Source organism: Limanda limanda, chromosome 16, assembly GCF_963576545.1.
Source record: "Limanda limanda chromosome 16, fLimLim1.1, whole genome shotgun sequence".
NCBI lineage: Eukaryota > Metazoa > Chordata > Actinopteri > Pleuronectiformes > Pleuronectidae > Limanda > Limanda limanda.
The window spans coordinates 13,493,382-13,521,196 of NC_083651.1; the positions used below are offsets into that span (position 1 = coordinate 13,493,382).

The 27,815-nt window shown below is 41.6% G+C and overlaps 1 protein-coding gene across 2 annotated transcripts in view; it reads right to left on the reverse strand.

Moving 5' to 3' along the window:
- Positions 1-27,815, reverse strand: part of col4a2 (collagen, type IV, alpha 2) — a 55,523-nt gene that overhangs the window by 1,285 nt on the left and 26,423 nt on the right. Inside the window, exons 5-47 of one of the 2 annotated variants that reach the window (XM_061088495.1) lie at positions 14,919-15,053; positions 14,781-14,825; positions 14,562-14,678; positions 14,408-14,476; positions 14,240-14,275; positions 14,105-14,158; positions 13,980-14,015; positions 13,802-13,843; positions 12,770-12,847; positions 12,584-12,628; positions 12,429-12,470; positions 12,299-12,334; positions 12,162-12,206; positions 11,084-11,147; positions 10,302-10,415; positions 10,066-10,215; positions 9,868-9,939; positions 9,635-9,786; positions 9,434-9,506; positions 9,169-9,275; positions 8,846-9,029; positions 8,393-8,437; positions 8,025-8,099; positions 7,834-7,932; positions 7,491-7,712; positions 7,194-7,355; positions 6,920-7,090; positions 6,658-6,801; positions 6,413-6,538; positions 6,137-6,318; positions 5,818-5,881; positions 5,634-5,708; positions 5,434-5,541; positions 5,196-5,303; positions 5,024-5,095; positions 4,425-4,550; positions 4,209-4,325; positions 3,796-3,957; positions 3,280-3,378; positions 3,034-3,180; positions 2,829-2,945; positions 2,229-2,420; positions 731-1,017 (exon numbers count right to left, since the gene is read on the reverse strand). In XM_061088495.1, coding sequence (XP_060944478.1) covers positions 731-1,017; positions 2,229-2,420; positions 2,829-2,945; positions 3,034-3,180; positions 3,280-3,378; positions 3,796-3,957; positions 4,209-4,325; positions 4,425-4,550; positions 5,024-5,095; positions 5,196-5,303; positions 5,434-5,541; positions 5,634-5,708; positions 5,818-5,881; positions 6,137-6,318; positions 6,413-6,538; positions 6,658-6,801; positions 6,920-7,090; positions 7,194-7,355; positions 7,491-7,712; positions 7,834-7,932; positions 8,025-8,099; positions 8,393-8,437; positions 8,846-9,029; positions 9,169-9,275; positions 9,434-9,506; positions 9,635-9,786; positions 9,868-9,939; positions 10,066-10,215; positions 10,302-10,415; positions 11,084-11,147; positions 12,162-12,206; positions 12,299-12,334; positions 12,429-12,470; positions 12,584-12,628; positions 12,770-12,847; positions 13,802-13,843; positions 13,980-14,015; positions 14,105-14,158; positions 14,240-14,275; positions 14,408-14,476; positions 14,562-14,678; positions 14,781-14,825; positions 14,919-15,053 — 4,596 coding nt within the window. The remainder of the gene's footprint in view (positions 1-730; positions 1,018-2,228; positions 2,421-2,828; positions 2,946-3,033; positions 3,181-3,279; positions 3,379-3,795; positions 3,958-4,208; positions 4,326-4,424; positions 4,551-5,023; positions 5,096-5,195; positions 5,304-5,433; positions 5,542-5,633; positions 5,709-5,817; positions 5,882-6,136; positions 6,319-6,412; positions 6,539-6,657; positions 6,802-6,919; positions 7,091-7,193; positions 7,356-7,490; positions 7,713-7,833; positions 7,933-8,024; positions 8,100-8,392; positions 8,438-8,845; positions 9,030-9,168; positions 9,276-9,433; positions 9,507-9,634; positions 9,787-9,867; positions 9,940-10,065; positions 10,216-10,301; positions 10,416-11,083; positions 11,148-12,161; positions 12,207-12,298; positions 12,335-12,428; positions 12,471-12,583; positions 12,629-12,769; positions 12,848-13,801; positions 13,844-13,979; positions 14,016-14,104; positions 14,159-14,239; positions 14,276-14,407; positions 14,477-14,561; positions 14,679-14,780; positions 14,826-14,918; positions 15,054-27,815) is intronic. The other variant, XM_061088496.1, reaches the window with a different exon arrangement.

A 27,815-nucleotide genomic window follows, 5' to 3' on the forward strand; every position in this document is an offset into this window, starting at 1 on the left:
ATAACATGGGAAATAACAGAGATAACAGTGAGCTGATCTTACAAACAAGTATTCCCTCTTGCAATGAAAAACTGGAAAAGAGATTGGAGCTAAAACCAAGTGATTCAGACAGAGGGTGAACACAGGAGCTGCAGCAATGGCCAGTTTGAGGAAAGCAACGTTTGTTCTGAATATTAACACATGTAATCAATAAAATCCTAAACCTGAATATGAGCAGAATATGTCTCCATTAAAGTCAGTTCCACGTAGACGGACCTGCTGCCAGAAATACTTACTGGTGCATAGTGTGCAGAAAATAGTCTAATAATTACATAACTTGCATGATGTTTGTTAGACAGTGGTCAGATGTTCTGGGAAATTATTAAGCCTATTTTACAGAAATGTTAGTGAACAATTTTGAAGCTCTGTGTTTTCAGCAGGAGTTACGAGGTAAGGGTTTAAATAGAATTTTAATTGGGAAAAAATTGTTGAAAGTTTACAATCCAAAATATTTTTATTGAAAAAATGCAGAATATTGCCTTATCCTTAAACACCAATGATGACTTACCAAGACTTTAATACCCACATTGTAATTGAACTAAATTAGCGCCAATGTGCAACTGCTTTTACTTTTCCTAAGGTTAGAGTATCATGTTCTAATAATTGACATAACAGGATGATGGATGAATATTAAACTGCTGCACAAAGCATCTGATTATTCTTCTAACTCCAGAAAGAAGGCAGGACTCACCATGAGGTAGGAGTAGCCGATCCACAGGCTGCGCCAGCCGGCCGGACACTGTGGGATGGTGATGTCCTGGCTGTGGACCGCGATGGCAACTGACGGAGCTTCACACACCGAGCAGCGGCTGATGTAGGGTTTAATTTCTCCCTCTTCCACGGGCATCATGGGAAGAGGAGCCGTTGTCGACAGCCAGTAGGACTTATCATTTCTGCTGGCGTAGTAACAGAGGTCTCCAGGATTGCAGTAGAGGAAAGGCATGGTGCTGAAGCGTGGGAGGCAGGAGCCGGCCAAACCTGAAAAGGACCAATGGGCCAAATTATAGAGGTATGACAGGTATACACAAACTCAATTAATTTCATTCTTTTAATTAGTATATAAATAACACTTAATTGTATTCCTCCGCAAACCATTGAGGTTGTAGGAAATATGTTCACAATCTCCCATTCTGCTCTTGAGTTATGGTGTTAAACAAAAGTTTTTGATCACACTTATAATGTAAAAGTTGACCGTTGACCTTCTGGATATAAAAATGAATTTCATGTCACGTCAATATTTTATGCAAATAGACATTTGTGTGAAAGTTTATGCATTATAGTGTATTAATTCTTGAGTTACTGCGACAAATGTGTTCTGATAATGTTTGAATGCCCTTTGACCTTTGTGCCAAGCTGAATGACATTCCTGCAAGATGTTCCTGGGATGTTGAGATCGTTAGAATGGGATGGACGTAAGTAAGTGCAGCATATGTATGCAAGGCTGATCATGACACTATTTCAAGCGTGGCAGCATAAGAATAAGAAATTTATAATTGAAAAAAAAAAAAAATTTAGCAGATTTTAATCCTGGGACTATTTGAACATATATTGGGAATTCAAAAGTTTAAATTTTGCTTCACAGTGGCTTGTGTAACTTCTGCTCAACAGTGGACAATGTGCCAGAACTGACCTGAATTATGGGGGAACAGTAAATCATAACCAGACCTGCAGAAATTCTCTGAATGTACTGAGCTGAGTATTAAAGCATTTTATAACTTAACTTTTTATAACTATGACTTGTTGATGTTTTATCTCTTCCATCAGAATTAACTGCATCGTATAAAAAGTTCTGAAAACTAAAGTAAGTATGACATCTGCTGCTGATATTTTCCAGAGACAGAATGAAGAGCAGGCTTGTACTGGCTGGCATGCAAACTGTAATTAGATTTTGAGTTGGCGCTACTTGTAATGTGAAACATTTTCATGCCCTGAAACTAACTAATTAAATAACCACCAGCAGGACGAACTGATGAGGCCGACCGGTCTGGTATCTCTTCTGGTTCAATGGATCACAATGTCAGGGTCGTTTAATGTGGGGTACGCTCGCCTAAACAGTTAATGCATTCTGACAGGACTGCACTATAACACACTCACTGTGAATGACAACACAGGGTTTTATCCTTCCAGAACCCTGTTTGTACCTTGACGAATTTTGAAATGAAATCATTTTATTGTTCATCCCAACTTACCGAGGTCCTGATTGTGGGCTTTTTCCTGGCCCTCCAGGTACAGCAGACTGTAGCCGTTCCACAGTTTGGACATACCCACTGGACACATGGGCGTCTGATCTGACTGACTGTGCTTCACCAGTAAGTAGCCAACACTGACACTGCGGCCCGCCATGCCAGGTAACCCGGAGATCCCAGGGCTGCCACGGCGACCTGTTGGGGAATGAGGAGTTCAGAGGTGTTTTTCGCTGAGTGAACTTATCACCCTTAATAATAATATCCAATCCAAAAACTATTAAAAAACATATTTTTTATCTCAGATATTTGAAAATTTGAACATATCGTCATTGTAAGCTTTTTCCTTATCTGAAAGTAGCATGTAGCATCTCCAAAAACGTTATATAATAAAACATCTTGGCCTGGAAAATTCAAGTCATTAGCTCACTGCGAATCATTTTCCCTTCAGTGCTCAATGGTTCATTCCCTGAAACAACTCTCACAAAAAAATAACAACACAGCTCCCGTGGTGACTGGTTCGCTGCTTAATTCTTCACCTACTTTAAATCCTTTAATCCAGGCTTATCAACCTAATCCTAAAATGCCCCACAGCGTCAGACGCACCTTCCATGCCCTGCAGACCGGGGTGGCCCATGTGTCCGACCTCTCCACGGAATCCAGATGTTCCTGGTGTTCCACTGATCCCAGGCATGCCCTTCTGCCCAATGGGTCCCATGAAACCTGTAGAGGAAGCAGTGATGTGGATGTTGAGCAGGACAGTTCTCACTCAGAGATGCTCAACAGCAGATGTTTTATGAGAATAACTGACCTGAATCACCGGGAGGACCCTGTGGCCCTATTTCCCCTCTCACCCCCACCGGTCCATTGAAACCCTGTGGTCCTGCAGGGCCCCTCTCTCCTGGGACTCTGACGGGAAGTGGAGCAGGACCCTGGCTTCCTGGGTACCCACGGTAACCTGCAGCAGGGATGGATTGTGTTAAGACAAAGACCAAAGGGCACATTTGCTGGAGATACATGAAATCCATTGAGCAGTATACAGTAGTGCCTAATTTACCTGGTTCCCCAGTGTTTCCTTTTGGACCAACTGGTCCTCTTTCTCCCTTCACTCCAATATGACCAGGAACTCCCATCATCCCTTGCTCCCCTTTCACACCTGCAAAAAAGAAAGCACATCAAGACTTTGCAGAAAATATTTTATATTTCAATATTTGCAGGCTACTTGACTCTTGAATTGTAAAACATTGACACTGCAACTTATTGTCTGTAACCGTATTATAATTCTAATATTGTATATTATTATGTTTTATTAATTGTGAAAAATGTATTAGTAGGTTGTGTTTAATGTTAGCAGCCCTGTCTGTCGTGTACAATGAACTCAACAAAAACAAGTTCTGAGGTCTTAAGGTTTGCTAGAATGGCAAGAAACTCATAGGTAAACTGCAAAAAAACACACACTATATATATATATATATATATTATTATACTGATTTTTGATTTCGTCATATCATATGACATCCAAATGGCAAAGACTATAATGTATTTCAGAAAATTTTTAATATTTCATCCATACCTTTCTTCCCAGAAACACCATTAGGCCCCCTGAATCCAACTGAACCTTGATATCCTTTGGATCCTTTTAAACCATTAACTCCAGGATACCCATTATTTCCTTGTATACCCTTTTCTCCAGGGGGAGCGTCCACGCCGGGTAATCCTCTTGGTCCAGGGAAACCTGAGAAACAATTAATTTAGTTTTGATAAATTCACATAAAATGACCAAGATCTATTATGCAGATTCAGCAAACAAATATTATATTATATATTGAATCACAATGATGAAACTAATTATGACCACATGCAGGAAAATATAAAAATTCTCTGCAGCAAAAACAGAAAAACGGATGTGCACCGATGTACCAAAGTCATCACTAGTCAGTTGGATTGACGTTTCCTTTGACAACAGATTCCTGTTCATCTTATTACCTGGGAATCCTTCACGTCCTATAAAACCAGGGTCCCCACTCTCTCCTGGCCCTTCTGGGATCCCATCTGGTCCAATGGGGCCCCGGAATCCTGGTGGCCCAGGATGACCCTGGTCCCCTGAACAAATGAAACAAGGGATGGTTCCAAGTCTCAAAGTGGTCCAAGCACATTGCAGCATACATTATGAAACTGGGGGGAAGCAGAGAAGGGGCTGACCTAGAGTTCCCTGGAAGCCTTTCAAACCCGCAGTTCCTGGAAAGCCCGGCTGGCTGTTAGGGTCACCGCTCTCTCCCTTTGCTCCTTTGATTCCGGGCTCACCAGCTGGTCCAACGATATCCAGACCTAATACAAGTATCAACAGAAGACTACAGATGAGGTGTACGATGGGCTTCTCCTTTACTGCGGACGTGGGGCTTTTTAATTCACAAAAAAACCTATATAAAACACTTAAGGAAAAGAAAATCAAAAAAAGCTCAACATGTTTCCTTTAAAGTATTTCGCGATAAAACGTAATACTCATAACAAAAAAATGCAACAGTCAAAGTTAAATAAATGTAGGTAATATCAGTTTACATCTCACAAATTCAGCTAATTTGTTACGTCAAGACTTCATAGGTGTATTTTGATCAGACTTGACTGACAGTGAAGAAATCTCTCACTGGAAATAACTAAAACAATTGTGTGTTCATATTGAACCTGGTTACAGAGCTTCTTTGTCCTTTCACTTGTAAGCAATCGATATGAAAGTAGTATTTTGAACTTAAAAGTTTATTCTAGTAATGATAAATACACAAAGAGCTTGTTTTGATAAATACCTGGTGTTCCTGGGATCCCCTTCTGTCCTTTCAGTCCATGTAATCCATACAGGCCCTTCAGGCCAACAAAACCTGCACACGTTTGCACAGATCAGATGGTGGAATATGGTGGAGCGACAGGTATTTAGTTTTAAGGAAAAAGAAAGACTGAGCACCCATCTGATGCTGTTACCTTTGTTGCCTGGAAACCCAGGAAAACCCGGGCCGCCATGTTCTCCAGGAATTCCAGGAAAGCCTTTTTGACCCTGGTTACCAGGAGTTCCCTTCTGCCCATCTGAGCCTGCAAGAAAACAAAATGCACATGGGTCAGAGTGATTACAGTGGAATTCTGCTTCAATGCATACCATATAATTACCACGATATATCTAAAAGGAAATGTGCATAATACAGGAGTGCATAAAATCTCTTACCTCCTTGTCCTGATATTCCTGGAACACCTGAATAGCCCTTTCTCCCTTCAATACCATCAAAACCAGGAACCCCTCTGTCCCCAGTGTATCCAATCAGTCCTTTTTGGCCTGTAAGGAGTGTATCAAATATTAAATATGAGAATGCAATCAGGTGCTGATCAACAACAGAGGAGAAGTAATTAAGCTGCATGAGAATGTACCGAGAACTCCTGGGAAGCCATCCTCTCCTCTCAGTCCGGTGGGTCCTGGAAGGTCTATATGAAGACCCTTAGCACCTGTAATAGTGTATAAACATTTACTAACACTTCAAATATTTTTGTCCCAGTGATTTTAAAATTGAAAGCTAAATCCCAGATGGAGTAGAGTTTAAAATTGAGGTTGTACCTTTGACCCCTTTCCTGCCTTCTTCTCCTGTTGCACCATAGGCACCAGGACTTCCTTTAATTCCCTGAAAAGGAATACACGAATATGGAATAAAACATCATGACAAACGTGTCAATACATCACTTTACCTGAGATGCGGTGGGGAAAGATTTTGAAACGAATGAGATATGCTGAAAGTTTTATTCTCTAGTATGGGTCCAAAAACACTGCATCATATATTTTTCACATTTAACTCATTCATTGATTTTACAACTCCCCCCAGAGCCACAGGAAATATTTAGTGAACTTGCATGCATTTTCTCAGCATTGTTCTGCTCACCCTGTTTCCCGACATTCCTTGAAAACCAGAAATTCCTCGATTCCCAGTCGGACCTGGCATTCCCTTTATCCCAGGGAGCCCCTGTGCACCTGGATCTCCGTAGTATCCTTTCTCATTGCTGGGATCTCCAGGTAAACCATGAGTTCCCCCGCTGCCAGGGAAACCGTGAAAACCCTTAAGACCTGGAGGACAGAGTAAGATGTAAGGAAGAGAACCCTGGGATGACAGAGATGCTGAGAAGGAAGGAGTTGCTGATGTCAGACTGTAGCTCCGCACCTCTTGGCCCGATGAAACCTTGATTTCCTCGATGTCCGCGGTCTCCCTTGACACCTTTCATGTCAACAATCATCTTGGCAGGGATCTGAGGCTTATCCCCTGATGGACCACTCACACCACGTTCACCTGGCACACGATGGTGAGGAAGACAGAGATACTAAGTTTATATGAGGGTCTCAACAGAACTCAGCAGACTAATACTTTTCTTCAATTACAAATATTATGAAATTAAATTTCAGTCTCACCCTTCAGTCCACTTTGACCTGACACTCCTTTTAGGCCGACTTGGCCTGGCACTCCAGGTTCTCCTTGAAGCCCCCCGAAGCCCTTCACCCCGGTATAACCCCTGCTCCCCTCGAAGCCTGCCATGCCGGTAGATCCTTTATAACCTGGGAAAGAAAAGGACAACAAGTAAAAACTAAGCATAAAAATCTTCATGATATTTGATTTTCAATATTACTCGACGTGGTAATGTCTAGATTATCAAATCAAATATGAGGAACAAACCCTTCATTCCTGGGACTCCTGGGCGTCCATCTGCACCTGGCTCTCCAGGATTACCAGATGGGCCATACTCTCCAAGGACACCGTCATCACCGTACCCCCCAGGCATTCCTTTTAATCCGATGGGACCTGTAGGGCCTGATTCTCCTTCACTTCCCCTCTCTCCAGTGAAACCTGAGCAGGATGATGAACCAAAAGGACACACGGAAAAGATGGTGAGAGGTGAACAGGAGCATTTCTGAGAGAGGGTACTGTGCAGTTGCCATCTTTGCCTCACCTGGCTGTCCAGTAGCACCACGAGGCCCAGGTAGACCTGCTTGCCCAGGGTCACCGGGGTAGCCATACTTTCCAGCAGGCCCAGGCCTCCCTTGCTCCCCCTGCAGTCCTCTAGGTCCACTCTCTCCTTTGAACCCAATCATTCCAGGCATGCCCCCCATTCCTGGTTTGAATGGAAGAACAAGAACATGACACAACAGCTCTCAAATCCTTAACTATCCCACAATTACTGAAGGTAAGGCAATAAGTCACTAATACAGGTAAGTGAAATAAACTGTTGAGTTTGAACATCACTAACCTGGATATCCGGGATCTCCTTGATTCCCAGTCTCGCCCTTTATTCCTTGAAGCCCAGGCAGCCCAGAATCACCCTGGCCTCCAGTTGAAGCCCCGAAGATCTCTCCATGAAAACCCTTCTCACCTTGTGCCCCGTGTCGCCCGGACATACCGGGGGAACCAGGGAAACCAGGTGAACCTTTGCTGCCAGGAAATCCCTGGTCACCACGTGGGCCGGCAAAACCTTTAATGGAAAACCATTAAAACGAAAGTAAACAATCAGGATGAAGGATAAAATTCAAGTCAAAGTTCAGATGTTATTCTCTCTATCCAATGATTGGCCAGTGTCTTCTGTCCTTCCGTACCTGGTGGTCCAGTACGGCCACCTACGCCTTGCTCTCCTGTTTCTCCTTTCTCTCCATGAACTCCAAGTATACCCCTTGGTCCTTTTTGGCCTTGTAGACCTGGTTCACAAAACATAAAAAATGGCATAAAAAAATGATTCATAGATATTCAAATGCAGAAAATACAGAACAATATTTTGTTGTTGAGTTACCTTGGTAACCTGGTAATCCAGTGGGCCCTGGAAGTCCAGGCTGCCCAGGAGGTCCTGGAAGTGCATTACAAGGACCTGAAAATAAAATAACAGAAACAGAGTCTTCAGGGCAACATCTTGGTAAAAGTGACTGATTATGTGTGACTGTTTTATATAAAACTATTATGATGGTTGTCTGCTGCCCAGCGTGGGTTGTTTTTCAGAACATGATATTATCATTACATTAGCTTGTATGTCAACACACTCAATCTCAAATTGTTAACAATTAAATCATCAGGCACACAAGTCAAATAATAAAAAGGCAAAGCTGTTATCAGAGAGCTGTTAAAAAGGAAGCAATAAGGTGAAAACCTTATTAGACCAGCTACCTGTTACATCCACCTGTCCTCCATCTTCTGTCGGACTACAGCTGCCTTTCAGTTGCAAAAGAGAGAGAATGAAAGAGAGAGGCATTCGGAACCAGAGTTAATCAAAAGCACAAGCATTATCTCAAACAAGCTCAGCTGCAGCTGGTTTGAAGGATGCAGCCCCTGCATCAGGAGACAACAGGGGGCGGAGAGAGAGAAGTCAATTAAATGGCAACATGTCCTCCTCATGCTTCCTCCTTTTTTTGATCACAAGCCATTAATGGTCATTGGCATTTCACTGCTTTGCATCGTATTACAAAAGAGAGAACTTGTAGACAGTCATCGTAAAATCAAATATTTAGATTGAAAACAGTTAAAAATTACTGTAAAGTGGTAAAAGCCTTGAAGGAGAAAATATGGAACATGTTTAAGACTTGATGAAAAGGAAGAAGGCAGCGGTCAGCTGACTCTTACCTGGGATGCCAGGTGTTCCAGGAACTCCAGGATAGCCTGCAAGACCGTCATCACCAGGTAAACCACGCTGGCCTTTGAGGGCCCCAAGGACGGCACCTGGCTCTCCCCTCGGTCCAGCTACACCTGGTTCACCAGGTTGACCCAGGAAACCTTTCTCTCCACGTTGTCCCCAGGGACCTTCTCCCTGTTCACATGAACCAGTTATACTTTGTCTATGACTGACTCTGACCCTATGCACATAATAAGGCAATTGATAATGATTTTAAATATGATGAGTATGCTTGATGTGACACTGTCATTACTATCATGACTGATGGACTCACCGTAGGACCTCGGCTACCTGGCAAACCAGGGAAACCATTTAGGCCTGGAACACCTTGTGCTCCCGGCTCACCGTCTCTTCCTGGGTCCCCCAGATCTCCAGGATATCCTGCGTAGATCAAACACAAATACACAAAGATATATATAATCCATACAATTCTGCATCAACACACGTACATACAGTAGACACACACATAACAGGTTACTTTATTCTGACCCACTAGAGCCTTGGTGCTGATCTGAAATGAAATAACATATAGGCTGCACCTTTCTGTGTGGCCACATTTGCTTTTCCTTTTTGGCCTTTTGGCCCTGGTTCCCCATTGAACCCACTAGCGCCCTGTAAGACATCATATTAAAGAGTGAGGGAACAAACAAGAATGTTAAATTAACAATGGAAAATAATTATGAGGATATGTGATTTTTATATTCTTTTTTAAAATATAGTTTTCATGATTTGTCTCTTACGTTGGACCCATCCTCGCCCTGCGGTCCTGGGTCTCCTGAATCCCCCTCCTGACCAAACTCTCCCGTCATCCCAGGATCCCCTCGAACCCCAGCAGGGCCAGGTGGTCCCGATGGAGAGTTTACAACACTGCACTCACATTCTCCATGCTCACCTACAGGGACCATCAGATATTATCAATATTTCATCATGATATGAACAATCATCATTAGTTAGGAGAGTATGGTTACAGCACCTTTCCCTCCTTTATAGCCTGCGTTGCCGGGCCTTCCTCTCCCGCCTGGAGCCCCCTTAAAGACCTCAGCCCCTGGAATCAAACAGAAATAAAGTTAAATCAATTTCAGGAAAAAAGGAGAAAACAGCAAGAGATCAAATATATATAAAATGTACTATGAGAGTATCAACACAAATGCATAGTAAACCACTCTCTCACATGTTTGTGTGGGTCCTGGAGAGCCCATGGACCCTGAGCGCCCCTTGGCCCCTGGGGGTCCTCCACTGACTGCCGGGCTCCCTGGTTCCCCATCTGGGCCCTTCTCTCCTTGTTCCCCCTTTATGCCAAATGGCCCGAAAAAGTCCCACACTGAGAGAAAAAAATGGAAGAAGGTTCAGTGGATTGTGTGGATCAAAGTGTGGAGGAATCTCTTTGTTTAGCTTTAGCTGACTGACCTTGTTGTTGTGTGTCAGAGGCAGGACGTCCTGGGGGTCCGGGGGAGCCTTGATCTCCTACTGGGCCCCTCTCTCCATGTGGACCCTGCTCACCTAGGGGACCCGGAGGTCCAGCTTTTTGAATCAAAGCAAATGGAATAAATATTTGTTAACTGCAACAAGTAACATCAACTGCATGAATCCATTCTTTAACACATAGGTCTCTATCAGATTATAGATGAAAGTTTATAAAGGGTTTCTAAACCAATGTAGCTTTATTTAAGGATACTGTAATAACAATACCAACAAAAATAATAATAACTGTTGTGGTTATTATAATATCAGATTTCTTCTCCTCATCTGTCACTAGATTTCTCTGAAAAAGACCCTTGATTTATACCAAAAGCAATAACTTTGAAGTCATACATTTCTTTTTTCACTTCATCCAGCTGCCCCCACTGCACCACCTGGTCTGCATGCTGTCAGGTGACGCCCCTGCAGGACAAGATGCTTTATTGTTCCTCAGGATCACTTAGTCTCTGCTATGAATTTGAATAACCTTCATCCGGTCCATATTTATCTTGAGCACCTGACTCGCTGTGGTCGGTCACAGCTGAACCTCAGTAATACCCCAAATTTCCCTCCCAGAGTTTCACTTCATGTCAGCAACAACTTTGTCAAAATAGCTTTTAACACTTTCAGACTGTGTGTGTGTGTGTGTGTGTGTGTGTGTGTGTGTGTGTGTGTTTCTGTCTGTTTCCTCTTTTCTGTTGGCTCATTGTTTTTTGTATTAATCCACGTACCTGCTGGAGACCAAGGCCATAAGGATCCAGATGAGATCAGTTCTCCTGGTTCACCTCGGACTCCCTGAGGCACAAAGTTAACGTCAGTGTCATTATACTGTGTGTGAGCACAAAGGTGAGATGTGGACACAGTGTTTGAAATTTACCAACAAACATATCCTGTTGCTGCAAAGTGTCGAATAACTATCCCGTTTTTCCTTTTTTAATCTCTGTGTATTGTTATTTCACTTCTTCAAGGTATGTTTTACTGGATTCACTGTAAACATTTTATTGGCTATTCTACAATTTAAAGCAAAGTATTATAGGTTTGATAAATATTTGATGACACAGCAGGAGCTGTTACTGACATCTAGTGGTGGATAAAAAACTTTATTTTTATTTAGACATAAATTATTGTGACAGAATCACATATATACTCAACAGGTGCTTCTTCCAAAACTTGTTGTGATAATAGTGAAATATTCAAACGGCACGCACGATGTTGCAACCTCATCTTTACATTGGAATATGTTTGGTATCTTGTACGTCATTAAACACAAACATTAGACATCTGTGAAAATTTAAAATTCTCAGATAGATCTTAAAATAAACGTATGTAGGTTTTAACAATGCAACCATGAATTTTTAATACCGTCCAGTTACTCAAGTAAAAATTACTCTACGAGTAACAGTCCTGCATTAAGCCTTAAGTATCAAGAGTTAATTACGTTTAATTCGGAAAAAATGGCCAGGTACAAAACTGGATTATTATCACTGATGCATTAATGTAGAAGTAGCATTTTACTGTTGTAGCTGGTTGAGGTGGAGGTAACTGTTACTTATTCATATCGTTTATAGGTAGTTTGATTTGTATTCACATGATTTATAATTGAATGGTAAACGAAGAGGAAAGTTACATGAAACTGTACAGTGGAAATATCTCAGATTTGTACAGTGAAGCACTTGTGTAAATGTACTTAGTTACATTGTCTTTCAATGATAATCCAAATACTATTTTAAATGCACTTATTTTTCTCATCAAGTTGGAAAAAGGTTTGAGACGTAATATCCAGGAATCACAATCAGTTGCTTTTCTCACCTTATATCCATCTCTGCCTCTTGGTCCTGCATCACCAGAATCCCCCTGTACCAGAGTTTTCATTCATCAGGTTATAAAATGAAATTTTATTCAAATTTGATGATAGAATAATAATAAAATCTTTCACGCAGACATACCCTTAGTCCAGGTCTGCCATCAGTGCCAGGTTGACCCTGGAGCAGCATTAAAAAACAGCATTAACAGAACGTAACATGTGGATGGAAGACTGAGTTTTGCTGAAATGTGAAGAAATTCAAGTTTGCTGACCCGTGATCCAGGGAATCCCAGTACACCCGTTTCTCCTTGGTTCTGAGATCAAACCAAAAAGCAACGTCAGTGCCATGGTGACGTGTGAATCTATTTGTGTACGTGAGTATGAATACATATAAATGGGTAAAATCGCCAATGAGCCGATGACATACCACATCTCCGCTTTCTCCTTTCAGACCTTTTTCTCCAGGATTTCCCTACAATAAAGACAGTTTAGTGTTTTTGTGGAACATCACTGTTTGCGTCACTTCAATCTATAATTGTTATTTCAGGGACGCATTTCAGTGTGGTTATAGCAGGGTAATGACTAAAGCAGCACATGTTGCTGATGGACAGACCTTGACTCCATAGTAGTCGGTGGGCTCAGAATAAGGATGAGTGGAGTTCCCTTGCTCACCCGGAGGTCCAATGTCCCCCTGTGGTGGGAAATAGGAATTGCCACAAAAGTCAGCCAACTCAGAGAGAAACAAATCATCATTGGCCAACAAGTATTAATCTCAAGTAAAAAAAACTCTTGTTAAAACCCTACTGGTAGAGTTACAGAACTATAGTAGGTAATCTGCAGAAAGATGTCTACTGTGAACGACTTATTATCATAAATCATATTACTAGATTGTAAATACTGAGGCAGCAGCCGCATTCGGGGAACTTAAGGGAACGTGACATGATGAGAAGGGCAGAAAAGACCTACAAAGTAATTTGGGATGTCTCCGATTGAAGATTTTTTTCGGATAGTATTGGATACTGACATTTTTAGAAGGGAAATATCTTTAGTGATACTCAACAGGGACATTACATTTTTGCGGGGGGCATACAGTTTGGTACAGATCCGGATATGGGGCAAGTCCAGGATTATATTTTTACCACTTTCTTTAACATTACAAGATATGGTGTTTTTCAACATTTAGGATAATTCATGGATCCCGATGAAACGAATCACACATGTTTAGGGGACTGATATTTATGAGTGTGTGCAATTTGGTGCAGATTCAAATCAATATAACTTTGGATCTAGTTAATTTAAATTAAAAAGACTTTTAAATGCCACTGTAGTTTAGTAATTTGTTTCAGTGGTGAAGATGGTTGGAAAACAACGACTTCATCTTTAACAGTGTGATGTATTTCATGAGCTTATGAGTTTTTGTAAAATTGATCATAATTAGTGTGGTTAAATGTAAAATGTATTAGAAGTTGCATTAAATGGAAGTAATGCATAAGATCATAGAAAATTGTACTTAAGTGCAGTATTGAGTAAAAGTACTTTCTTGCGATGAACTGCTGAAAGTCTTATGAATGACTTCATGTTGTTTTCATGTAACCAGTGACTGATCAGACATTAGTGCTGCATTTGTACAAACATGGCCACTCACATGGTCTCCTCTGATTCCTTTAAACACTTTGGTCATAGTGCCCTGCTCAGAAAAACAAAAACACAAGTGAGGTTGTCTTCTTACTTTTGCTACAGTTCACTCACTCCATGCAGTGTTTACCGAGTCATGCAACAAGTTGGAATTTTGTTGTATCATATTTACGTAGTTGTTACGTTACCTTTGGTCCACGTGGACCTGGAGACCCTGGGGGACCCTTTCAGAAGACAAACAACAGGATCCTAATAAGCACTTAATATCATAATAGATAAGGCTTCACAATCTAAACAAATGCACAAGTTTCACCTTTGGTCCTGGGAAGCCTCTGTTGCCCTCCCATCCTGGCTTTCCCGAAGGCCCCTGACAAAAACCACATGAAAGTCAAATGGGAGAAGTTGCAATGTACGTTTTAGATAATTCATTGGATTGAACTTGTCTTACAAATATTCCGTGCATCCCTGGTGTTCCGTGATCTCCCTGCGGATGGACGATTAAAGAGTTACGATGTAAGCAACATCTGTACGACTTTGCAGCCATGTAAAGGTATAAATGCAATTTTATGGAGCCAGGTGTCCTTCAGTAGTAGAGTAATATGTGGTGTGAACTCACCCTGAAACGCTGCATGTACACACTCAGCTCCAGAGAGTCTCCCTTCTCTCCCTTCCTGCCTGATTGTCCCTTGGAGATGAAGAGCAACGGTCAGGAAGTCAAACTCTATGTGTTATACACGTCACCATCTAGAAAGGGTTAGATTTGCACTTACAGGAAAACCAGGTGAGCCATCATAACCAGGTATTCCCGATAAACCTGAGTCTCCCTTTGTCCCGTTGCAACCGTCTGCTCCCGGCCTCCCTCTGGGCCCAGCTTGTCCTGGGTGTCCCTGCAGCGAACATCAAATCAAAACAGTCACATCCAGCCGGATAAATGAGAAAATACAACGAACATGACTCTGCTTTCATCCAGACTGGTTTGATGGACTTACAGGTATGCCATCGCTTCCAGAAAACCCAGGAACGCCGGTTTGTCCCTGTGGAGCAACACAAATCAAGCCTTTAAAACAAGTTTTCATTGTAGTATATTTTTAATTATTATTCTAAAAAAAGAGACAATGATATTTTACCACGCTTCCTTTAGGACCTATGATGCCACTACGGCCACTGTCGCCTTTGTGGCCCTTCTGTCCCTGGATGCCATATTCACCTGGTCTTCCATGAGGCCCTTGTGGACCCTGGGGACCAACAGGCCCAGGGTGACCCTGATGTTGGGAGGTTAACAAAAAGAGATGATTAACTTCATTTCAAAGAAATAATATTTTAATAAAGTATCACCCTCTTTACATTGACTAATATATTAATTTGATGTTAATCTGAATGAATAGTTTAATCAATTAATCAATTGCATTATAATTGTTTCTCTATCAACAATATCATGAGTGTTGTTTGACAAAAGCCAGAATGACAGTGTAGAGATCTCTGGAAAGAAAACAATGTTAACTTACCTTTTGATGAATTAGAAGATTTGAAAATAGGAATAGTGTTGATTGAGGGTTTAGAAGCAAAGCATCACAACAATGCAACAAAATAAATGCATTCATTCATTTTACACGTTTTCATGGATTGCGTTCCTGTGATTTTCTGTTTCCGTCACAAGGAGGAGACAAACCCTTTTCTTTTTCTCTACATCAGCGCTCCTCGCTCTCTACAGCCACCCAGTGGTCACTTGCTATACTTGCAAGTGCTACATGTGATAAAAGCTGCCACGAGCTTCAGAGGTAAAAGTCGAGAAGCATCTAAACTCCACAAAATACATTTTCATTGTCACTGGACTGACTTTGAACTTGTTTGTTTTAAACTTTTCAGAAAGAAAACCAGAAAAAATTAAAATTCTTGCAGACAATTATAATATTTATGTTTAAACCAAGACCCACACAGACCATTTACCAGATAGAACAGTAAGAATGTAGTAACAAGCAAAAAAGAGTGTGAGTGTGAAGAGCTTAGAAATGTCTGTTTGAGAGAAGGAAAACAGGTAATTTAAACCCACTGACGCACAGATTCTCAGTTTGTGTTGCTGTCATTCATGTGGCCGGGGGGGCGATACTCGAGGGGCAGAAAGCAGATAAGGGTTGGTGAGGAGGAAACAGAATATGGACAGAGCTGACAAGGGGTTGAAAAAAAAACGTGAGGATAAAGATACTATGGGAATTTGGTGTGTTTTCATGGTCTGAGGGTTGATGGGGTCAAATAGTGATGACCTTCGAGGTTTGGGGGCCTGACGATGTTCCTGTGAGAACCAACAAACACAGCAAGGTTATACGTCCCCAGACAGAGATGCTCTCTGGGCTCGAGCCAAAGGGTCCCAAAGGAATTAATAAAACTGCAGGGAGCCTAAACAATGTCAAATAACAATTCAAACAATCTCACAGACAAATTATGATGCAGATAGTGTGAGATAAATACAAATGATGAGTTTGCACTTAGGCAGCTGGTGCGTCCCGTGTGTGTGTGAATGTGCGTTTTGGGCCAATAAGCCACCCATATATCTTATTAACAGGAGGTGTGTGTTGTGTCTGTGCAGCTGCTGCCTATAGACCCGACAACAGACACACACCAGTCCTGTGAAAACACCTCAAACGCCACATTAACAACGTTGTATAGTCTGTGTGTGTTTTTGTACATTTAGAAATTTAAACAACTAGATAGGTGGATTAGATGCTCACACGTGCTGTGATAACATAAATATATTTGTATAGTGTCAAATCATAATATACATTATCTCAAGGCACTTAACATAGAAGGTCAAGACCTTAAAAATGACTGAGAAACACAACAGTTCCCACAATGAGCAGCACTTTGGTGACTGTTAAGAGAAAAAACTTATCAACTGGAAGAAACCTCTGACAGAACCAGACTTAGTGTGGGCCGCCATCTGTCTCGAGCAATATATCTTGCCCATAATGGAGATGGTATCACCACACTGGCTATAGTCATTTACCATTAATAAAAAGAAGAAAAAACACAACTTAATATGTTTACATAAGGCAGGAATAACATCACAATCTCGATTTATTCACAATATTTTCAAGGATTTCCAGTATGACAGAGCTTTAAAGCCACCTGAGATGAAACTGTAGTTGAGCTCTGAGCAGCTGCACTGAGCCGTTCTTCAGCTAAATGCTAATGATAACAAAAAGACACGTGAGGTAAGGTCAAGTATCTGCCCAAACAAATCGTTCTCATTGAAAGGATAATAATCAAGTGGACTCACTTTTTAAAAGACAAATGGTTCTGTCAAATGAATAGTTTTATAATAATTCACATGGAGAGAGAAGCTAAATATACAGTGATAGAGGAGAGGAGCGAGCTGGAGTGATGTTTTTTCAATAGAAAAAGCTGTGTGTGTGTGTGTGTGTGTGTGTGTGTGTGTGTGTGTGTGTGTGTGTGTTAACTCCATAAGAGATCCTTGTCTCGAGCACTTCATGGTTCAGTATGTACAACTGCTGACTTTCTGCATGGCTTGAACACGGGGTCTGACAAATACCAGGCTCCTTATCTAGCTGATAAATGGGGGACATGTTTCAAAGTGGATACTGGTCAAAGAAAACATGCTGGATCTGAACTGTAAACGCTGAAATCGTAAAGATAGATTCTTAAAGATAGACACCTTTGGATTCCATAAAGTTCATGCAGGCATACAGCTGTAATACTGTTGTTCCTTTACAACTCATCATTTCCTTTTTTCCTCTATTCTCCCCTGAGCCTGTCCTCCCCTCACTTTAATGAACAGTCCTCCGCAGCTTCACTTCCTACTTCCCTTCATACTCCCGTCTCTTATCTGCTCAAACTACTTCCACACAGCATTTCCTTGCCCTCCATAAACTCCTCCGAGAATATCCAGAGTTCAGTGCATGTCTGAAAGCAGATTTATTGTGACATAGCAGTGGGTGGACGAGAGCATAAACCATGAGATTCAGAACCTGACATCTAGATGATTGGAAGTTGAATGATCTTCAAACAAACACGATTCAGAGTCACTTAAAGGAAACTGCTTACACATACATGCACGTCTGTTCAGGTCTGAGTTCTTCTCTGGGAGTCTTCGAGACCGGTCATGACTTTACCAGGTTATGAAGCTCAGACATGTGCTTCCCTCTGGCTTAATTCTGTAACTGTATCTGTCTGGGCTCTTTATTTTTCTTCCCGTCCCAGTCGGCTCACGTCACAGCTTCAGCCTCATGTCTCGTGAGCTCGGTAATGGCGAGCGGTGAGCCGTCAATCAGCAGTCGCATCTACTAAAGTCACCGGGGCAGGAGGAGGAAGTGAGGGGGGCAGAGGCTAGAAGATCACAGCTGACCGGGCTTCTCCACAAGTTCAGCTTCTGGCTTCAGCCTTGGTTATGCAGGTCATGAAGTCAAGCCAATTTTAGACTCTGAATATACAAGAGAAAGTGGATTTTTAAAAATAGAAAAACCAGCACTCTGAAAACTGGTGTCTGCTTTTTAGCTGATCACTTCTCACCTCATCTAAGGTCTTTTAAACACTTCAAACACATGCATGCACACACACTCACAGACAGACACACACACACACACACAAGGTGTCGTATGATGAGAAGCTGACATGGCGAAAATGTTGCCTGTTTTTCACGGCAGGTGAATGTAAGATCTTAAAAACTATAGATACTGTCTTTCCTAAATATTCCTTCTATCATATATCTTACACGTCATCGACAACACGATCCAGCTGTAGGAATGTGTGCGGAGAATGTTGGACATTAATTTTGACATGGGAGATTCCAGTGTGGAGAAAGCTGGTGCCCATCAGCCGGCTGAGGTTCACAGTTTATTTCAACCAGAATCTTGAAAGTAAACAATATCCGGAGAGGTTGACATCTTACAACTGAATGTTAAAACCCAGAGGTTCAGGTTTTATATATTAGGTAATGTTGAACAAACAAGATTAACGGGTCAGTTCACCTGAATAGACCAGAAAATATATTTTTTCACACAATTTGCTCTTTTTGTGTGGCCTTTCAGCTATTTTCTTATAAAATGGGATTTAGTTTGTAGTGCTCACGGCAATGAAGGACATTTTCTAAATAAAAAATGAATTTTATCAATATGTTAAGCAGTTTGTTATATAAGTTTTCAGCATAGAACAGTTTCAATCAAAATCTAAATTAATCTAAAACAAACACATGCCAATGCAGTTTCCATTCAGCATTATCCTAACATTAACCTGACCAAGAGTCCTAGTGACATCTCACCCTTATCAAGACATCTCTGAGAAAATCCCAGCTTGTCACGACATAAAATGCAGAAAGCAAATTCCTCTCATTGTGTGAACGTGGGGGTGTGTTTGCATTTCTCATTCCTAAATAACAGATCTATTAAAAGTTCCCCCTGTCTGACGCCATAAATTTGATCAGACCGTCCCTTGGGTAAACGGATTTGGGAACGACCCACTAAGAACAGGATGGGAACACGCAGCCCAGCGCGCAAACCTCTGACCTCAGAGTGGAATAAAATAAATCAATAAACAACTGGCCGGAAGCCTCCTCCATTATTCCATCTCTCTGCCAAAAACAAAAAAATATAGATGACATGTTGACTCTTAAACGGAAACAGATACAGATTAAAACTTTGATTCAAAGGTGAGAGGTCAACGGAAGAAGGTTGAATGATGAATATTAGGAAAATATCAGTGTTGGCTGCAGCCATAACAGTGGAATCATAAATAAAAGAACAAAACCTAGTTGTGTTTTTCATGGATATTCAACCCTGTATTTACTCTGTTGCAAACAAAGCATATTCCTTCTGTTCCCCATGTCGTTCCCTTCCAGGAGTTGTATATACCGCATCTCCTCAGAAATAACACAGAATCTAAACACAAAGCGTTGCGATGATATAGGACCAATGCTATGTGGTGTGTACTTTAACCTTTGATGTCATCAGTTGGGGACAGGGAGCTGAGAGTGCCCCCCCCACAGAGACACCTGAGTGCTTTTAAACAACACTCATCATGTCATGTATACTCGTTCTAATAAACTTGTTCTTCTGGTGAGTGTCTGTGAGCTGCCTGCTGCAGGAATGACGACAGAGTGACGACTGTAACTGAAGAGTATTTACAGTAAAAATCAATCTTCATATACCAAAGCCCCTTTCAACTATAAAACACTACATAAAATAACTAGAATTAGCACCGTGTGGTTGTATACCTACAACAACCAGTGAAGTTCAGAGGTCACTGTAACCTTTCACCAACAAAATATAACCAGACTTGAGATATAATGCTCATGAAGCCAAAATCCGTTGACCCGTCACCGCCAAAATCGTATCAGTTAATCCGTGAGTCTAAATAGACATGTTTACCAAATATGAAAAGCCTCTCTCAAGGTGTTCTTAAGGAAACCTGTACACAAGGCAAACGAGATTTGCGAGAACACAGTGAACTTGACCTTTGAGCAGTTCTTCCTTGAGACACCTGAATGTTTTAAGTTTAAAGGAATTCCCTGGAGGAATTTCATGAGATATCACCTTCACAAGAATGGAAAAGACGGATGAACAGACAAGCCTCCAGCCACTTGCTGACGCAGACACTTAGGTGTGAAAATGTTTTCTAATAAAACTGTTGTAAAATGTTTTAAAAACTGATTTAAATTGGGCAATAAAAGAATTTACCAACCATAAAACTGTTTAATTTCTAAGACACTACATAAAAGCCAATTACTACTCTGAATTTCTCCATTGTAGTTGAATGGAGGGAAGGAAGCAAAGTAGAAAAGAACAAATGAAGGAAGGAAAAGTTGGTGTAGAAAGGGGATGTAAGAGAGGAAGTGTTACAGAATGATTTAAGAAAGGAGGAAAGGGATAAAACAAAGAGAATGAATGAACCCGAGGAAAGAAAGAAGAGAGGAAGGAACCTAGATAAGAAGGATATGAAGTAGGATATAAAGGAAACAAGGATTGGAAAAGAAGGGGCCAGGAAGGAGAATTGCAGCACATAAACACTAAATATCGCTTCCTAACTCCCACATCAGGCCTCAGACTCTTCGGTGGATTGGGTCCCACTGCTCTGCGACCCTGCTCAAATATTTTTCTTGGACACATTTCTCTTGGACTCATTTCCTGAGGATCTGCATCCGAAGCCCCGAGGGAGAAACAGAGAATCAGCTCCCCTGGATGGGTAGGGGCAATAAGGGGTTAGGGTAAAGCACTGAGAGGGTCCTCAACTGGAAGCCCCTGAGGAGGAATCAGGCAGACCAAATAAACATGTGCAGATGATGTTTAGATATCTATTAGAGTGTGTTTAGATCTCCTGGCTGTGGTCAGGGAGGTCAACTTTCTGGATGGAAGAAAATGTCCTGCTTCTAAAAATCCTAGATGGTGAGTCCGTACAGGCAACAGGTGGTACAGGAAGTTATGAAAAACTGTCTCTGTTGCCATGGAAACAAACCTCAAGGCCTTATTCTTTTGAAACATCACTTGAACTTATTCTCAGCTGCACAATGACAAAGTCCTCTGACTCATCTGCTTAAAATGGCTCACAGAGAAAGAAATGGAGATGAAGAACGGGGATAAAAGCAGATGACGTTCAGACAAAGTGATTTGTTTGTCCCCTCGCTTTGTTTCTCCTGGAGATCTTTGTTTAAACGCTCACCGCACAGTGGTTTGTCCCAGTTTACATCAGCATTAATGTGTTTAGGCTCTGAAGTCATTTCTGCATGCACGTGTTGTTTCCTACCGAGCACGTGCAGACGTATGTGCCAGAGATCCGATGGTATTTTGGACCAGAGCGTGGGGGCCTGATAATGACCAGTGGTTAGACTGATGTGTGTGTGAGAGAGAGAGAGAGAGTGTGTGTGTCTTGAGGGTGTGTGTTGAGGATCTGGACTCGAGGGGGGATCCCAGGCTGAGAACAGAACAGCTTGCACCTCCAGCTATCCCACAGGTCTCGGGGGTCCGACACCTGTGCTATTGCCTCATGGCGGAGGAACGAGGCGTCTCATGTCTGTGGTCCAAGCACATGTGTGTGTCTAAACAGGTCACAGCTGCAGCTTGCGTGTGTGTGTGTGTGTGTGTGTGTGTGTGATAAAGAGCAAGACGTGCCTCAAGATCCCAAACGAGGTGTCGCCCTCACCTCAGAGACCAGCCACCTGTGAGCTCGGGTCGGGTGTCGGCGTGAGTCTGAGCGTATGTCTGTGTGTAATGAGCTCCATCATGGGCGTGCGGCCTCTAATATAATCCCACTGTTACATTTATCACTGCGTTATAATGACATTACACTTTCCATACAGTGGATCGCCCAGAGCGCTGTGTGTCTTTGTGTTTATAAAGGCCCACAGAGGAAAACTCCATTTCCTAAACAAACTGTTCTCGGACATTGAACATCACACCCCAGGGCACAGAAATATGTGCAGTAAAAGATATATGGTGTGAAACTGTTTGAGCGGACGCAGCAATGGGCAGAGGTGAGAATGTTGTGTTTTTGTATTTTACATTAGGATTTGTTAGTTTGACCCAAAGATGGTTTCACTGATCAAAATGACCTTGAAAACATTATGATCACTAATTGTCAGCAAATAGAACAATAATAACTTTAGTGGTGAAATAGTTCATATCCCGAGTTTTTAGCAGGTAATCAATCTTGCAGCCCATTGGCTATATTGTCTGATGTAGAATAGCCTTTGAGGGCAACGTCCAGTATTTTGGGGCTTCTGGTGTTGACAGCAGATTTACACTCTCTAGAAACTGATACTTTTATCGCACAAGTCCCAAAACAGTAACTGTGATTTTAGGTCCAGAAAACCATTTGGCTAATCTGTATTAACAAATATCTGAAAAGGCAGATAAGTGATGCATTTCAGTTAATGTGGTCTGCCTCTTTTAGTCTCCACATAAACAGTTTATCAGTTGTTTCCAGGAGACTGGTAAAAAATACCCTGAACTCATCAGCTTGAAATGCTCCTGATCTCAACCAAATCCCATGGTCGCCCATTCATTTGTTGTTTCTATATTTATGTCTCGATCGACACTGTTAACCCTGCAGCGATGTAGTTTACATTCATGACTTAAATGACAAACTTGCCAACATTGCTCTTTACAACCTTTTCTTTTATAAATGGTTTTTAAAAATAATAAAACAACACACAGCAATGGGGAAAACCGATGTTTGGAAAGTGAGAGTGAAATACCCAGCTGTGACATTGGTGCTCCTTGCCATGGACTTCAGCCAGTCACATTAGTGTCAGGGATACCCATAATCCTCAAGGTCTGTTTCTGCACCCTCTAACCCATCCAGCTGGCCCCGGCCCATGGTCCAATTTTTGCCTATCTGGAAGACATTTTTCCACATGGCGATGCAGCACCCACTGTCCCTCCAGCTGCAATACACATTCCTTGATCGCTTGCAAGGGAGCAAATCAGGGCAAAGGTCCAAGCATGTGTATGGTTTACTGAGCAAATGAATGAGTTGATTATCTAGAGTACATAAATTACATCAAGTTGGTATTCCTAATTTGAGTAAGCAGCAGATGGTGTCAGTTGGGGATGGTGTTTTACCAAATTTCGTCTCTGCTCCTGAGAAAACACTTCTGCACTGGAAACATGTCTTCCATATAAGTGGAATAAAAATGGGAGGATTTAAAGGAGATCTAATTGTTTCCTCTGCAGCCGGCCCCCCCGATGTAGATTTCACAACGAGGCCTGATGGGGAACACATGCCGTTGCTGTGGTGACCCAAAGCTCTGGTCACATTTTTCCCACTCTAAGGATCGTCTTTGTGGAGCAGAACATTTCCTGAGAGCAGCTTACAAATCAAATCCGAACGTCCCAGAGGAGGAACAGCGTGAACACCTTATTTACCCAATTTTCCTATTGTGAGAATACAGATGAGACACATATGATGGATATGGAAAACATGGTGTTTGTGTTTGACCTGATGAAACGGTTCCAGCTTGTTTCTTTAAAGGGTGTTATCAGCCATATTTCTCTGTGACCAAAATGTGACAAAGTGTGGTTAAGTTCAGAGAGCCATGGGGCAACAATGTAACCAGCATGTGGCAGAGAGAAAATTTGCCCTCACGCCATGTTCTCTGCCTGACGTTAACAGTCAGGCTGCAGATGATAACAACAAGGCAAGTGTCTACGGCCAAAATACACACAAGGTCGACTGAAGAACTTGGTTGTCATCATCAGTTGTCCTGCTGTCAGATAGACAACATGATGATGACAGTGTCAAAGGGACCAAATGGCATTCTGGGATATCTAATGAAATAATCATAATCAAGATTTCCTCTTGTTTTCACTCTCATTGTCGAATAGATTCAATTCTCTTTAAGAGGACGACTTAAGATGTTTTTAAACAAATACCTAGTATAATTTCAAGTGTCAAGTATAAAATACACACCGTGTGGCGCAGGAGGAAGAGCGGTTTGAGGTTCGATGCCTGTCTCATTCCAAATGTCCATGGACAGGGTAATGAAGCCCAGAGCTTGGTTCCACAGCACATCAACACAGAGGCTGTATTACTCCTGAATGTTTTTTTTTATTTAATAAAACATGTAACCCCAACAAAAGCTTTTGTTGGCTAATAAAATGCCTCCCTGGCCTTTGAAATATCACATATAACTGGATTACATTACTACGTTAAGCTTATCAGCCAGACATGCTGACATTTGTAGATTATGTTTCAGCAGACGAAGAGGATGTAACCCAGTCGTCTTTGGTCTTGTGCCGACTGAATGAAAAGATGCAAACCCTCAAACTGTTGAGTAACACTTCTGTTACAGAGCCACACAATCCAAGAAATCCAAAACTTGACAGACCTGCTATTCCTAGCTAACTTTGCCAAGCTACGATTATTTGAGAAAATGATTAATATTCTGAAGCACTTTACAATTACTTCATCTTTAGTTAGAGCACATTACTTTTGTGTGCATGTTACCCAGTGTTTGTGTGTGTGTGTGTGTGTGTGTGTTCCAATCGTGTATTTTAAAAGAGATGCTCTTTTGTCCACACCAACAATAGTCCTCTTGTTCCCAAACCGCAACCATCGTCTTAAAATGTGAGAGCGAGCCATTTAAATAGGCTCTTAAAGTCAGACCACAGATGGGTGCCGGACGGAGGGTCAAACCACACTTTCACTGTTATGGAAAAAAAGAGTGAGGGATGGAGTAAAGAATTTCTTTCTAATCGAGGCAGATGAAAATGTCAGTGGAGAAATATGATGTGATCTTAGCATTCAGTTTTCTGAGTAAAGCGAAGCTGCACTGTAGAGTAAGTTTGATAGTTTGTTGACTTTTAAGCAAGGTTTCTTTCTCACATAAGAAACAGAAATTGTAAACTGAAATAATCAAAACCTTTATGCTGGTTGAAAATGTGGAAATGTTACTGCCTGTGATGAAATAACAGCAAATTATCACCTACTCTGCAGATCTATCCTCTGTGAATTGTGGTTTTTCATCATGTTTCTCTCCTCTCACTATTTTCACTCATGTTGTCTCCAGATGCAGTCGGCAGCTGTTTTCAGCAAAAACCAACTCGATAAACTCCAACACAGCCCCAATCGGCAGCCAGACAGATTCTGTGGCTGGTTGATGGAGCATTTAACAGCTGAAGAGCCAGATATTTTTCTCAGGAACTGGTGGATACCAAAGCAGAGCTAAAAGGAACGGGTTCAGAAACATGACTCAGAATAAATGTTAATGTTACTGTGTGTCAGCTGGATGTGTGAATACATATAACTGCTTGTGAACAGATTCTCCAAACAACTTTACGATACTTAAATGGTAGATATATTGATTATTTTTGCATGAGGTAACAGTTTATCAATCTTGTAAAAATCGTGAAATTGTTTAAAACCTAATTTTAAAGCGACACTATGCAACTTTACAGAGCAACAGTGCCCTATGCAGCCATTTGAAGTGGTTTTCATGTAAAAAGACAAGAGTCTATGAATGTGTTGAGACCTCTAAGTATTTTTAATCGATCTAGAGTTCAGCATCACTCTTGAACTTGCTGGACCTGATTCTGTCCATTCAAGCTGTTACTATTGGTCAGTTGAACACTTCTCACAGGAGATCGGACCTGCTCAGCAAAGTTACAGAGCGGAAATGAAAGTGGCACCATTCTCTCTTATCCAGGTCAGTGTGTAATTCAAGGGGAAAAAGTTGCATAGTGTTGCTTTTGCTTGCTGTTTTTAGAACAATTTTAACTCTTCAAAAGTTCTTTGCACCGTTGTCCAAAATTTATTTTTGGGATTATGGTGCTTATTATTTCTTTGCTCATTGATCTGTGTGTTCAGTAAGCAGATAGTTCTGAGAAGTGAAGCCAAACAAACCACATGAGGAATGTGTGAGGTGTGAACATTTAACAGGCTATTAAAGACTTTCACCCAAGCTTGACTTTTCTGTCTTTAACCATAACTTTTAACAGGTTCACACAGTGGCTGAGACCTCTTTAAAACCTCTGACCTGTAGCAACAGCCACCAATGATGCTTCTCTCCATCTTGTGTGTGTTACTGTATATCATCATCACTGGGCTGCGTTAACACACACAAACAGCTGCTGAGAGTCTGTTTGTCTAAGCTCCTCTCCAGACATATCCTACTGCTCCACAGCTTTAATTTTCACACAGGACAAAGCCAGCTCATGATCCCTGCTGAATTCCTCTTTCCAACAACCTAATGAAAGACAATCCTTCTGGCTGAGAGCTTTAGTGAAAGCAGCAGGGTTGTAACCTCCCACCCTCCCGTACACTCACACTCAGGTGCACCATCTTTTTTTATTCTAAAGTTTTACTCCACAGTTGGTAGTTGTTCCTTGACAGACCCAGTCAAGGTCGGGGTCAGGGTGGAGCTCAGGTTTGCATGTTTTGAGATGAGGGACTTATAGCTGTCATTATAAATCATTTATCACTGACATGTGAAGCTACAACAAGCCCCTAATGCAAACTGACATGCCATGATATGGAACAAATCAGATCAAAAACATATCAGTCCTCCTCTGCTGTCAGACTCAAACGCTCTATATGAGGAGATGAACCATGACTGGCCGCTGACGGAGAGGCCGCTTTAATCAGAGGAGCGCAACCTGATTTAAGGTCAAGAGTTATAGAGAGTTTATTTAATACACACAGTTGGGCACATTGAGACAGTTTCCAGAGGGTAAGGAGGGGCCATGATGTCGGTTTCACATGCATATCACTACTGTCAGTTGAGAAACTCACCAGGGACAAACGGAAAATTCCTGCTTTTCCACGGACTCTTGCAGTGGAACTTTCCTGTTTAAAATGGACTGTTTACTTGACCTGTGGTGATGCTGGTTGCAGCTTTCTTTTTGAAACTGTATAAGTGGCCTGCAGTAATTGAGCTGGGGCGAGTAATGACTGATTGCAGGACTCATCTGCTGAAACTGCACCACCACCGCACAAAGAGCTGTTAGCTACGTGTTTATTCAAAAGTTGAGTAAAGCTTCCGAGCACTGGTCACCTATTTATTCAAATTGTATTAATATTGAACGTATCGTGTGTACAAATCACACTTAACTCAACATTTCCTTGGGCACTTAACCATACACATTTTAAGTCTGAAGCCGATAAGATGATCTGTTTTTTAGCTATATGAGACACATACAAACAGATGGAGAGATTTATGGAAATATTCGATGGATGTCACATATTTGCGAGTTTTAGGATTTGCTTTGAAAAGGTTTAATACATGGAGGGGTTGTAAAATGTTCTCACTGGGAAGAGGTCAAGGTCGTGCAAGCACAGTAAAAACTAAAAAAAAACACAGATACAGAGTTTACATCCTTCAGTGCAAACACCATATATTCAACTCTTTGATCTCTTTGATGAACGTACGGCATTCCGCTCTGTGCCGCTATCCTGTCCTTGAGCAGACAGGAAAGTACATTACATTACAGTCATGGGTACTGGATTCAGAATGTAGGTATGTCTGGCTTGTTTTTCATGGAACAAGGAAATCTTTGCCATTTATGGCTTCGGCCAAACACAGA